We start from the raw sequence: 14,181 nt of genomic DNA on the forward strand, positions 1-14,181 counted from the left end.
CATAATCGAACATATAAAAAAACTAACAGACTTTGATAAAAAAAAACGGATCATATGAAGGAAATGAAGTCATTCCTTGAAAGGACAGAAATTTCATTTTTCTCACCTATCTTAAAAAGAGAATAAAAATCACCTTCCTAAATCTCACTTAATCTTCCTAATCCTAAGAAAATTAACCTAGTTCCTCCAAATTTTACCTTTTCATAACAAAGTCTACCTTTTCCTTACACATTCTCACTTATTCTCAGATAACCTACCTTATTCTAAGAAATTCTTCCTAAATCTAAGAAAATCTACCTTACTCCCCCAAATTCTTCCTTAGTTTCCCAAATTCTTCCTTATTCTAGGAAATTCTACCTTATTCTAAGAAATTCTTCCTTATTCCAAGAAAATCTACCTTATTCCCCCAAATTCTTCCTTATTCTTGGAAATTCTATGTTATTCTAAGAAATTCTACCTTATTCTTCCTAATTCTTTCTTATTCCCCCAAATTCTACCTTTTTCTAAGAAAATCTTACTTGTTCAAAGAAAATCTACCTAATTCTGAGAAATTCTTCCTTATTCTAAGAAAATCTACCTAATTCTCCCAAATTCTTCCTTTTTCTAAGAAAATCTACCTTATTCTAAGAAATTCTTCCTTATTCTAAGAAAATCTACCTTATTCTAAGAAATTCTTCCTTTTTCTAACAAATTCTTCCTTATCTAAGAAATTCTACCTTATTCTAAGAAAATCTACCTTATTCTAAGAAATTCTTCCTTGTTGTAAGAAAATCTACCTTATTCTAAGAAATTCTTCTTTATTCTAAGAAATTCTTCCTTATTCTAAGAAAATCTACCTTATTCTAAGAAATTCTTCCTTATTCTAAGAAATTCTTCCTTATTCTAACAAATTCTTCTTTATTCTAAGAAAATCTACCTTATTCTAACAAAAATCTACCTTATTCTAAGAAATTCTTCCTTATTCTTAGAAAATCTACCTTATTCTAAGAAATTCTTCCTTATTCTACGAAAATCTACCTAATTCTCCCAAATTCTTTCAATATATAGGGGTCCCAAACTCAAAAACGAAGTTTCACTGCGATCTGACCACCCGTTCTCGAGATACGGTGACCTGGTGTCCTTGGCACTAACGTTGAGATTTGGGAAATGGTTCGAATCCTGAATAAAATATTTTGAAGAAAAAATACCCAGGTAGACAAATAATTTTGATCAAATATTTGAAAATTATTTTAAGTGTCAAAATATTTTTGGACTTTAACCAATTTTACTAATTTAACTCAAGAACAGGTGGTCAGATCGCACTGAAACTTCGTTTTTGACTTTGAGACCCCTATACATTGCAAGAATTTGGGAGAATTAGGTAGATTTTCTTAGAATAAGGAAGAATTTGTTAGAATAAGGAAGAATTTCTTAGAATAAGGAAGAATTTGGGGGAATAAGGTAGATTTTCATAGAATAAGGAAGAATTTCTTAGAATAAGGTAGATTCTTTTAGAATAAGGTAGAATTTCTTAGATTAAGGAAGAATTTCTTAGAATAAGGAAGAATTTCTTAGAATAAGGTAGATTTTCTTAGAATAAGAAAGAATTTGGGAGAATTAGGTAGATTTTCCTAGAATAAGGAAGAATTTCTTAGAATAAGGTAGATTTTCTTAGAATAAGGAAGAATTTGGGAGAATTAGGTAGATTTTCCTGGAATAAGGAAGAATTTCTTAGAATAAGGTAGATTTTCTTAGAATAAGGAAGAATTTGGGAGAATTAGGTAGATTTTCCTTGAATAAGGAAGAATTTCTTAGAATAAGGTAGATTTTCTTAGCATAAGGTAGAATTTCCTAAAATAAGGAAGAATTTCTTAGAATAAGGTAGATTTTCTTAGAATAAGGAAGAATTTGGGAGAATTAGGTAGATTTTCTTAGAATAAGGAAGAATTTCTTAGAATAAGGTAAATTTTCTTAGAATAAGGAAGAATTTGGGAGAATTAGGTAGATTTTCCTAGAATAAGGAAGAATTTCTTAGAATAAGGTAGATTTTCTTAGAATAAAGTAGATTTTCTTAGAATAAGGTAGATTTTCTTAGAATAAGGTAGATTTTCTTAGAACAAGGAAGAATTTCTTAGAATAAGGTAGAATTTCTTAGAATAAGGAAGAATATGGAAGAATAAGGTAGATTTTCTTAGAATAAGGAAGAATTTGGGGGAATAAGGTAGGTTTTCTTGGAATAAGGAAGAATTTCTTAGAATAAGGTAAGTTATCAGAGAATAAGGGAGAATTTGTGTAATTAAGGTAGAATTTCTGAAAATAAGGAAGAATTTGGTAAAGTAAGGTAGATTGATTAAACATGGTTGTAATAGTGAGGAAAAGGAAGAATTTCTAAGAACTAGGAAGAATTTGTAAGATGGTGAACAGAGGTCACCTTCCTTTAGTGAGAATTTGTAAGATAGTGGACAGAAATCACCTTCCTTACTGAGAATTTGTAAGAAAAAGGAAAGGAAATAGCCTTCCTATACCCAAGGAAGGGAATTTCTGTCCTTTTTAGGAATGACTTCATTTCCTTCATATGATCCAAAAAACCTTTTAAAATTATTTTTGATGAATAAAATTGTGTTGAAAGCAGTTTTCTCTTTCATTTCTCTAAGCTCTAAAAAATAGATTAATAGCTGACGTTTTATGTGGATGAAATAAAAAAGTAATTGCTCTTTTGTCCACTTCCTAACCTATGATCTAATTGTTCCTAATTTGTTATCCTATTGGTCTAATTGAGGGTTTGACATCAAAACTTTTTACATTTATTTAGAATAAATAAAGAAAAATTATAGAAAAAATATAAGCTACATGTTTCTGTATCTAGGTTATCTCTGAGCGTATCCACTCTTAGTTAAAATTGTAATAAAACTAATCGCTTACAATTTTGATTATAATCTCCAAAGTATTGGTCTAAATATTACAACAATGTATTCTGTTTATCCTTGTGTTATTCCAAAATAAAAAATTGAGCAACGAATTTACTTAACACCATTGGGCAACACAGATGGAGTAACAGCCATATAGGAGAAATATTCTCTACCCGGCATTTATGAAGGTATCAATCAAGATGTGACTAATCCATTCAATTTTGTTTGAAAAGTTTAAAAAGGTACATTTGCCATAAAGGTACACTTCACATAAAAACATTTCACATAAAGGTACATTTGCCATAAAGGTACATTTGATAGAAAGGTACACTTGGCAAAAAGGAACACTTCACATAAAGGTACGTTTGACATAAAGGTACATTTGACATAAAGGTACATTTCAAAGGATCAGTAATATTTAACATAAAATCATTTGACATAATTCATTTCACATAAAACATTTGACATAAAAGCATTCCAATAAAAAAAACTTGAGATAAAGGTACATTTCACATAAAAACGTTTCACAAAAAGTTACATTTGCCATAAAGGTACATTTTACATAAAGGTACACTTGGCATAAAGGTACACTTCACATAAACTTGAAGTATAATTTTATATGAAGTGTATCTTCATGTGAAATAATATACTTTTATGTGAAGTGAACCAAAATTTATCTTTATGTGAAGTGTATCTTTATGAGTAATATTTTTATGTGAAATGTACCTTTATATGAAATGTAACTTTATGTCAGTCGTTTTTATATTAAATGCATATTTTATGTAAAGTGCACTTTTAAGTGAATGGTTTTTATGTAAAGTTTATCTTTAAGTAAAAAAGCATGTGAAAGGCATCTTTATGTGAAACGTACCTTGTGGGAAATGTACTTTTAAGGCATATGTACCTTTATGTCAAACGTAACTTTATGTCAAGTGTACCTTTATATCAAATGTAACTTTATGTCAAGTGTACCTTTATGTTAAATGTCCTTTTATATATGTCAAGTGTACCTTTATGTGAAATGTATCTTTTTGTCAAAAGTTCCTCTTTGTGAAATGTACCTTTGTGTGAAATGAGTTTATGTGAAACGTTTTTATGTAAAGTGTACCTTTATGTTAGATGAGTTATATCAAATGATACTTTATGTTAAATGAATTTATGTGAAGTGATCTTATGTCAAATATTACTGATCCTCAATTCCTTTCTATAATCTAATTAAAATAAAAAATGTCACATACAAAGTGCGCCAAATAAAACCCGACTTTTTCCAGGAATAAGGTATAACCAACAAGCAAAGAAATTCGAAAATTGATTTGGGGGGCAAAATAATGCAACCTTTATTAAATTGCCTTTTTCAGCTGTCGTTGGGGGGCAAAGTTTGTATTTCACCATCAAGAAATCGAGGTAGATCACGGCATTTTATAAATCTTGTGCATTCTTTGTAAACAAAAAATTCAATAATAGCAGACAAAAGTTTGTAAGAATAATAATAAAGGACTGTCCACTACCAGAAAAAAAATGCAGCTGTGTTAATAGTAGAAAAATGTTACGCATATCATTAGAAATGCTAGGAAGTCTATTTTTTGGAAATATAGGAACGCTTCCTCTGCTACCTATAGTTTAGGAGCTGTGTGGTAAAATGTCCCAACTGGCTTAAAACTTGACTTGCGAGTAAATCATTAAAGATTAAATTAAAGGGTATGCAAATAAAATTAAGTACATTTTTAAAATTCTAATTGCTCGGCTTGTGTTAATGGTAGAAAAATGTTTTGCATACCTATGGAATCGCTATAAACTCTATTTTATGGAAATATAAGAACCATTCATATGCTACGTATAATTTATGAGCTATGTGGTAGAATGTCCCAACTGACTTAAAATTAAAAAAAAAAGATTTCCACTTTTCTCACATTTATAAATACAGCTCCTAAACTAAAAATAGCACAAAATTGTACTTATATTTCCAAAAAATAGAGCTTATTACAGTTCTAACGATATGCATAGCATTTTTCTACTATTCACACAAGCCAAGCAGTTTGAATTTTAAAAATGTCCGCATTTTTGCATACCCTTTTTCATCTTTAATGATTTACTCGCAAGTCAAGTTTTAAGTCAGTTGGGACATTCTACTATGCAGCTCCTAAACTATAGGTAGCACAGTAATGGTTCTTATATTTCCATAAAATAGACTTTATAGCGGTTCTAATGGTACGCATAACATTGTTCTACTATTAACACAAGCCGCGCAATTTGAATTTTAAAAAGGTACATATTTTTTTAAATACTTTAATCTTTAATGATTTACTCGCAAGTCAAGTTTTAAGGCAGGTTTTAAGGCAGGAAATTTTCCACATCGCTCCTAAACTATACGTAGCAGAGGAATCGTTTTTATATTTCCCAAAAGTAGACTTCCTAACAGTTCTAATGATATGCGTAACATTTTTCTACTATTAAAACAAGGCGCGCAATTTCAATTTTAAAAATGTCCGCATTTTTTTTGCACACCCTTTATATATACCCAATAAATGTAACCATTTATAGAAAAAGAAATAACAAAATTTCTACCATAATTTTCATAACCATTCATATGGAGTGATAATTCCTATTTTTGTTCCTATTGTCTTATTTAGAGAGTTTGTTTCTAGATCACATCTAATATAGAAAAGATTCCCTTCAACAACCAATGACAACTTGACACATTATAAATTCGGTCACTTGAATTTGAGTTTCCAATTGTGTACATGGTTTCCTCATCCTATCTCAATATTTACTACTAGCTGATTTAATAACATTCTTGGGGACTAACAGCCCATTGTCAATTCTCTCTCTTATTATATTGTACTCATTTATTAGTCAGTTTGTTCATCCAGAAGGAGGGGATGGGATGAGGTCAAGGATAAAGATGGGGGGTATCGTTATTTTAGCCAGCTGAGAGTATAATTTTATTAGAGTACATAATAATTTGGTGCAATATCCATGTAATAATAAATCGTTTACCATAGTATGACAGTTTTGATGCTAACAATTGAATCTTCCAAAAAACAGGTTTTAAGCAACTATGGCTTAAATAATTATTTGCTTGTTGGTTATACCTTATTCCTGGACTTTTTCTAGCTTCTAAACAAATGTATATAAAATTTTCAATTTTAAAGATTTTATTGAACTTTAAAAACTTGGAAGCAACCTATGTATATGACTATTAGATTATTTAATAAAATCGCCGCCAATCTCAATCAACCCATCTACCGCTGAACCGCCCGATGGCCTGTTCACCATGTCCCTGCCCAAGATGGCAAAGTTCTCCTTGATAGTGGCAATTGGTCCCTGCTTTAATGGCTCTCCAGTCTCAATATTCCATTCGATTAAGATCGGGGCTGCTGGAAGTCGACATCTCCATAGGAACATGATAACCAAGGAATACAAATTCACCCATCTTTCAAGCTACCCATCGTCACGTCGGCTCTTATTTGGGCCATGACTTGGAAATGGCATAAAGATTCAGTTAGGGTTATCAGCGCAACCTATAGTCTAAACGAGTTTTTAGGTTCCAAATTGGGATAAAGAGCTCTAGTCTTTTATAGTATCTCTTTTAGTTATCTAACAGTATCTCAAGCAAGTTTTATAAGTCTGTCTCACCTAAAAAGGGACTGTAGTCAAATTTAGTGCGCCCAAGTCGAGAATTTAGGGTAAACTAGCGACCATTTCGAATATGATCTGCCTTGTTGAATTTATGAACGGCCAGCTCGGAGTACATGTCCTGATTCATCCAAAGATTTTTATGGGTCGAAAGGTCACCTTAGCTTTTTATAGTGTGCTCAAACGTTCTGATTGGTCAAGTAGTTTTTGCGCTACGGTCGTTTTAGAAAAGGCCGGATTTATTTGGCGCATTCTGTATTTTGGTTTTTAAAAATGTATTATATACCATTTTAAGTTTTCTTATTGTCTTTGTTTGAGCATGAATTGGTGTACAGAATGTACATCTAAACATATTATTTAAACTTGTTTAGCTTGAGTAAGGATTTATGTAAATAGAATGCCAATATTAATGATTCTAATGTAAATGTTATATTCTAAATGATTCTTTTCTTTATTTTGTTATTGCTGTATTTAAATTTCTTAAATTTTTTTTGCTTATATAAGCAGTTATAGGCAGGAAAGATTATTTATGAATAGGCCTTATTAATGTGTTAATTTTATGTTCAGATATCCTAAGTGTTTTTTTAAATGGATCTCTGAAAGAATTAAAGAAACCAAAGATTTGAAAAGGTAGAATTTTGACTCTTTTTTTACAATTTGCTCAGTAACCAAGAGAGGTGAGGCTAAGGCATTGTTGATGTTGATCCTGATCTTGTCTTGTTAGGACTGTTGCACTGATGGTGATTGTGACAGAGATGATCTGGTAGAGGACAAAGAGGAGGATCAAGCAACACTAGAGTTGGTCAACTGTGGATAAATGTCTGGCACTCAAATGCCCAACACCCTACCAAACAAGGGATGAGCTTGAGTTGGGAAGCTTGTAAGTGTGTAAAGTTTAATTTAAAGGGACTGTGAACGTAAATTTTTCTCATCTTAATAACAAATCTTAACATTATCTCATTCATAATATCTCACAGATAGAGCAAAACGCGCTTTTGTTTGCTTTAAAAACGGCTTTTTCCGACGATTTTTATAAGGTAAAGGGAAAGGAAGAAATTTTCCGTATTATATAAAATGTGCATTAAATTGCTTTTTTCTCCCATTATAGCTAAAATTAAACTTTATCACATAGTTCTTGATTTTTCCTAATGGTTAATAGTTACTTAGAAATTGATAAAATAAGCAATATTTTTTATTGAAAACCAAATACAGTAACAAAGCTAGAAACAGGTTTTTTTATTAGTATCCAATTAACTTTAGATGGCCCATCTCTCGCCAACCTTTAATTACAAAGAAGGTGTATCAACTTTTTTGCTTTTTATTTAAGATAGCTAGCCGGTTCTTTCAGTAAGTAGTAGATGTAAAATTTTTCATAGAATTCAGATATGCAATCGGTTTTTTTTGTAGACCTCTTATTTTTTAAGTAATTTAAGTTTTTTAAAAAAATAATTAAGTCGGTTTTAAGGTACTAAAATGCAACAAAATAAAAGAAGAAAATGGCCAGTATGAACAAAAATAGTAAGATCTTTAATTTGACACCTTACTTTTAAAATTCTGTTGAGTAATTATTGAAAAAATCTATTTTTTTAACCTCGGTTTAATAAAAACTTTAGACCTAAATATTTTCTCAAACAGACATAAAAAACATGGGTTCATATATACCTTTAGAATCAGAAAAATATTATGAATCTATTCTAAGCAAAATTGAAAAAGTTTTATATATTTTTCTCATTCTAATGGTATATATGAACCCATATTTTTTATGTCTGTATGAGAAAATATTTAGGTTTAATGTTTTGATTAAACCGAGGTTAAAAAAATAGATTTTTTCAACAATTACTCAACAGAATTTTAAAAGTAAGGTGTCAAATTAAAGATCTTACTATTTTTGGTTATACTGGCTATTTTCTTCTTTTATTTTGTTGCGTTTTAGTACCTTAAAACCGACTTAATTATTTAAAAAAAAAACTTAAATTACTTAAAAAATAAGAGGTCTACAAAAAAAACCGATTGCATATCTGAATTCTATGAAAAATTTTACATCTACTACTTACTGAAAGAACCGGCTAGCTATCTTAAATAAAAAGCAAAAAAGTTGATACAACTTCTTTGTAAATAATAAAGACGCAATATTTCTTATAAACAGTCTGATAACAGTGTAAACTAATTCTCCTAAGTGGGTTATTTATTGTCCAACACAATAAAAAAGGATATTATTATTTTAAATAACCTATGAGATCCAACCCTTTGTAGACAGTGAGGTATTTTTTTGTTAATAATACGAATTTAAAATAGGTCTTTATTTACGTTCAGATTTTCCCTGTTTTTTTCATTTTTCTCTCCCAAAATACCATAAAATCAAGGCATTATTCCTGGATATTTCTGACAAGGAACACCAATTGACAAAGGAGAACTAGAGGATTAAACAAGAGTTGATTGCTGATGATCTGCTCAAGATGCTAATAAAGATTATGATGAAAGTAATTATGAAGAAGATATGAGTGATGAAGTTATTGATGTTGACAGCCAAGAAATGTTGAACAAAAGAAGCTTGAGAAAGACCATGTATTTGTAAGTTTACTTATTAATGTAAACCAATTTATTTTTATTTCGTACTTTAATAATTTAAATTCAAGCAATTTCTTTTTCAAAAGCAATTCAAGTTTGACTTTTCTGTCACTAAAAAATATTCAATTAAAAATCATTTTAAAAGTTTTGTTTTATCAATTTTAAACATTTTAAAGAAGGTGTCTTAACTTTTATTTTTATAGCTGGTCGGTGTTTTTAGTAAGAAGTAGATGTAAAATTTTCTATAGAATTCAGATATGCAATCGTTTTTTTTTGTAGACCTCTTATTTTAAGTTTTTTTTTTAAATTAAGACGGTTTTAAGGTACTAAAATGCAACAAAAAAAGAGAAGAAATTTGCCATTATGAACAAAAATAGTAATATCTTTAATTTGACACCTTACTTTTTAATTCTGCTGAGTAATTATTGAAAAAATCTATTTTTTCAACCCACAAGAATAAAAACTTTGAACTTAATTATATCATTACACAGGCATAAGAAATGGGTGTTTATATTTACTTTTAGAATGAGAAAAATATTACAAATCCATTCTAAGCAAAATTGAAATAAAAAGTTTACAAAATAGTAAATAAACTACAATAAAAGAAATTATATGAAAATATTATATTATATTATACAGGCAACCATCTTATTTCTTGTTTTTAGAATAAAAATGAGAAGAGGGTAAAGAGGGGGCGAAGAAAGTGTTGCCTGTACAATATAATATGTCAGGCCATTTTTATATTTTTTTACTTTTTTTCAATTTTGCTTACAATGGATTCGTAATATTTTTCTGATTCTAAAGGAATATATGAACCCATATTTTTTATGCCGGTGTAATGATAAAATAAAGTTTAAAGTTTTTATTCTCGTGGGTTTAAATAAATCAATTTTTTCAATGATTACCTGACAGAATTCAAAAAGTAAGGTGTCAAATAAAAGATCTTACTATTTTTGTTCATAATGGCAATTTTCTTCCTTTTTTTGTTGCGTTTAAGTACCTTAAAACCGACTTAATTTAAAAAAAAATTTTACATCTACTTCTTACCAAAATTACCGGCTAGCTATAAAAAAAAAGTTAAGACACCTTCTTTTAAATCATATTAATATACTAATTGTAAAGGATATCTGGATTAGTCCAATGGTCTATTCTTTTTAGATTTACCGCACTATTGATGTAAGAAACCATTGAATAGATTAAGAAACTGTGTGAAAATAAAGTCCAAATACTTGCAGAAGTCAAGACAGATTATTTTTTTCTCATTACTTTTGAACCAAAATAGTAGGGTTTATTAGGAAAATTGTAAGCGATTGTTTTTTTTTACATCCTCTATCCAAGTATAACTTGCCATTTGTTTTCTTTGTTTTTCTGCTGAGACCAATCTTTTTTCTTTGAAGAACCCAAGTTTGATCATCAACATGCTCAGTGTGGCTACCCTCCCTCTATAAATTATAACAAGGATGATTTCGTGCAATGTCCTACACTTCCTCCTGTTTAAATTGTTATAAATAAAAAATTATTTATGCAATGGTAAAATAATCAGCCTATTTTATGGAAAGAGTGAGTTTGTTTGTTTTTGTTACAACTCACTGAAATTATATATCATCACTAGCTATCCTTGAATAAATGTTTTTCATTTAAAAGACTAAAATTGTCACCAGAAGCGTGCACAGGGTTTTGCTAGAGGGTGCAAGAATATTTTGTAACCTGTCTTAGCTTTTTTAGGGAGATGCATTAGGAGGTGGACACTTATAAGGTTGTATTAACCTCCCTTATTTAGCCAATGGGTTGAATACACCCCTTTCGGCACGCGCCTGATTGACATAAAACACTGGATTTAAGATTTATAAATTATTAAGTTTTACCTCCATAGAAAATATAGTAGAAGCATAGACTGATTCTCCTATAGAACTTATACCAGAATTTATACTAAAAAAATAGAAGATGGACTATTCCTTATTTTTCTGGGGACAATTTTTTTTGCTTTAAGCTTATCCGCAATAACATAAAGGATATACAGCATAAAATAGTAAAATAAAAAATAGTTTAATTACACAGGATGATAGTTTTTCAATGCATTCCTCCAAAGTAATAAGAGAGGGGGGGGGGCGTCAGTGCTCAGCATACAATGTCAGGGTATATGTCAAATCTATCATTGGTCAATATATGACTCCTTGACTTTAATTATAGGTAAATATTGAACCTGGTCGTATCTGGCTGCATCCTCCTGCTGGATTTCAGTTTTGGCTCTTTGTTTCGAGAGGATGGCCTTATCCTGCCAATAGCAGAACCTGTAATATTAAATTTTAGAATATATCTAAATAAATATTTTATATAGAAAACAACGTTTTTTACTTCAATTTTATTTAACATTAACTTCTACTTTTCAGGGCTTTTACAGGAAGCACCATGAAGCCATAGTTCTGATTCAAAAATTTTTTGACTCACATTCAAAAATAGCTGTACAATTGTATGTGTGGTAGCCAGCAGTTTGTAGACTTAAGATAAATTCTAAATCATCTAGAGGTGTATTTTAATTATAAAAATCATGTGAAATTTCCACATTGGTCTTAGAAATTGCATATTCTATCAGCGCTTTGAGGGACATGATACCTAGCTGCTTCTATCTTTTTTTCTTTTTTAAGTATTGGAGTGACCTAAAAATGGATTTAGGAATATAATTCAATGGAAAAAATGTGTTACCTGACCCCTTTGCTACTGGGACAACTTTATCTAAATCATTCATTTTCACGCTTATTTCAAATATCCAAATTCTAACAACAGTGCGTATGAAGGTGCTTTGACTTTAGTGTCAGAACCTAAATTGGGACATATTGCATTTTATTACCTTAGGTTAGGTAACTTCATTTCACTTTTCAATAAAATCTAAAATGCATGCGTTTTTGAGAAAATTAGATTTGAAAAATTTAATTTTTAATTTTCCTCCACTAGGAGTTTCCGCATAATAATGACAAGAAAAGTAAAGATTATTTATTTAAAATTTTTAACAACTTTACTTTTATAAAGTCTGTCCTAAAACCTCTCTATATATGATTTTTTTAAGGCTGACCTTAGCAAAGCAACTGATAAAAATGGCCATGAATCAACTCCCTTCAGGAGTGGTTTTATGAAGAACTTTATAAAAGCAAACTTGTTAAAAATTTTAAAATAGATAATATTTGCTTTTCTTGTCCTGGTTATGCGATAACTTCTAGTGGGTAAAAATTGAACTTGAAATTTCAAATCTAATTTTCTCAAAAACGGCTGAATTTTAGATTTTATTGAAAAGTGAAATGAAGTTACCTAACTTAAGGTAATGAAATGCACTATGTCCCAATTTAGGTTCTGACACTAAAGTCAAAGCACCTTCATACGCACTGTGAAACATTATGAGGTAATAATTTCTACAAAAATCATAAGTTGAATCACATATAGTCGGGACGCATAAGATATGTTAATTTATGTGGTTAACAGAAGCTTTCTGGGATTTAAACATTTTTAAAGATAAGTATTCATATTGAATCATTACTTCTGCATAATTTTATATTCATTTGTAAATTCCATATATAAATGTCACAGGATTTATGTCTTGCTCACCACTGGACCGATTTTTTTTCTTCAAATATTGTAATTTAGATTAAGGGTACAGGTTCATTAAAATAGCACATACCAAACATTTCTTATTCTTCACTTTCATTGAAACTAGAATATTTTTCCAATAAATTAAAAAATATCAAATCAAAATGACAATATATAAATGAAAGCAATGAACGTCACCAAAATGAGTTCTTTACTAAACAACTACACATCAATATTAATATAAATATGTTTACTCATAAAAGGATATACAACAAAGGTGACAACATCTTATAATTAGCGAAGCAAAAAATTTAAAATTTGTAGAAAAAAGTAACATACATAGTAGATGCGATGCTAACAAATCAATTAAAACGTCTGAATTAATATCAGAAAAAAAATTTATACTGCAATATAGTTACCAGATCTTTTTTCTACAGTTAAACAACTCTTAGAAAAACAAGATCTTAAGTTCTAATATAGATAACTATCCAAAACCTTATTTAAAATCAGACAAAACAAGCTTAGTAAAATAAAAAAAGCTTGTTGCCTTTCATTTATAGACACACAAATCCCTTAGAATTACGAGAACCATAATTTTTTCAATATCATTATACAGATTTTTTTAAATCTGACAAAAACACCAACGATGTATGACAAAAGTTTTTAGAGGGGTTAATCTATATTGAAATTTGGTACATCCCCCCCCCCCCTAATAAAAAGTTTGTATGTCCTTGGTAAGCTAATCACTTTTCATGTCAATAAACTTTTCTTTTTTTTCGTGACTGATGTCCAGTATATGAAACCTATATGTTGTCCAATAACAAGGATGACAGCATCCATAAGTAGCGAAGCTCAGAAATTATGAATGTATATTATGAATATATTTACAATATACCAGTGTCATCCTATATATTTGATGAAATAGGGAAATGACAAAAACTTCAAAATCACGCAACCTTTCAAGCACGAAAAATGAAAAATCTAGGAATCGATCTAGCACCACAATTTATAAACAAATCTTTATGAAACTTGATGGAAATATGTAGAATATGGGCATATTCAATCCCTGATAATTCCAGCCGCAAATCCTGAATAGGAATTGAGAAAAGAATAGAAAACCTAAAAATCTAGGAATCGATCTAGCACCCCTATTAATATAAAAATCGTAAAGAGTTGAGAAAATCAGAAAAACACGAAAATGTAGTAATCGATCTAGCACCCCAAATAACAGACGGATGGACAACACAATGTATAGATTAGATGTGCATATGCATATCTTTTATAGGAACCGAGAAAATCACGTTCCCCCACTTTGTCTCAGACGGACAGACGGACGGACATTTCGAATTATAGAGTAGCTTCGCTACTAATAATTATCATTTTTTTCCTTGACACTCGTATGCACACACACTCACACATATAAACACACACACACTCCAATATATAAATAAACACACACTCAGGTCATGAATAAATCAATTTGTTAGTGTTACCTTGCCAACCTTTTCGC

At 29.8% G+C, this 14,181-nt stretch overlaps 1 protein-coding gene across 1 annotated transcript in view; it reads right to left on the reverse strand.

Moving 5' to 3' along the window:
* The window catches only part of LOC145329288 (transient receptor potential cation channel subfamily M member 6-like), a 35,077-nt gene extending 22,194 nt beyond the window's left edge, over positions 1 to 12,883 (reverse strand). The window contains exons 1-6 of the mRNA XM_080173349.1: positions 12,459 to 12,883; positions 11,796 to 11,866; positions 11,296 to 11,383; positions 10,958 to 11,021; positions 10,441 to 10,534; positions 2,569 to 2,635 (exon numbers count right to left, since the gene is read on the reverse strand). Of these exons, the coding sequence (XP_080029475.1) occupies positions 2,569 to 2,635; positions 10,441 to 10,534; positions 10,958 to 11,021; positions 11,296 to 11,383; positions 11,796 to 11,838 (356 nt within the window). The 5' untranslated portion in view covers positions 11,839 to 11,866; positions 12,459 to 12,883. The remainder of the gene's footprint in view (positions 1 to 2,568; positions 2,636 to 10,440; positions 10,535 to 10,957; positions 11,022 to 11,295; positions 11,384 to 11,795; positions 11,867 to 12,458) is intronic.
* Positions 12,884 to 14,181: the final 1,298 nt, after the last annotated feature.

Source organism: Acartia tonsa, chromosome 1, assembly GCF_053477335.1.
Source record: "Acartia tonsa isolate MP-2025a chromosome 1, ASM5347733v1, whole genome shotgun sequence".
Classification (NCBI taxonomy): domain Eukaryota; kingdom Metazoa; phylum Arthropoda; class Copepoda; order Calanoida; family Acartiidae; genus Acartia; species Acartia tonsa.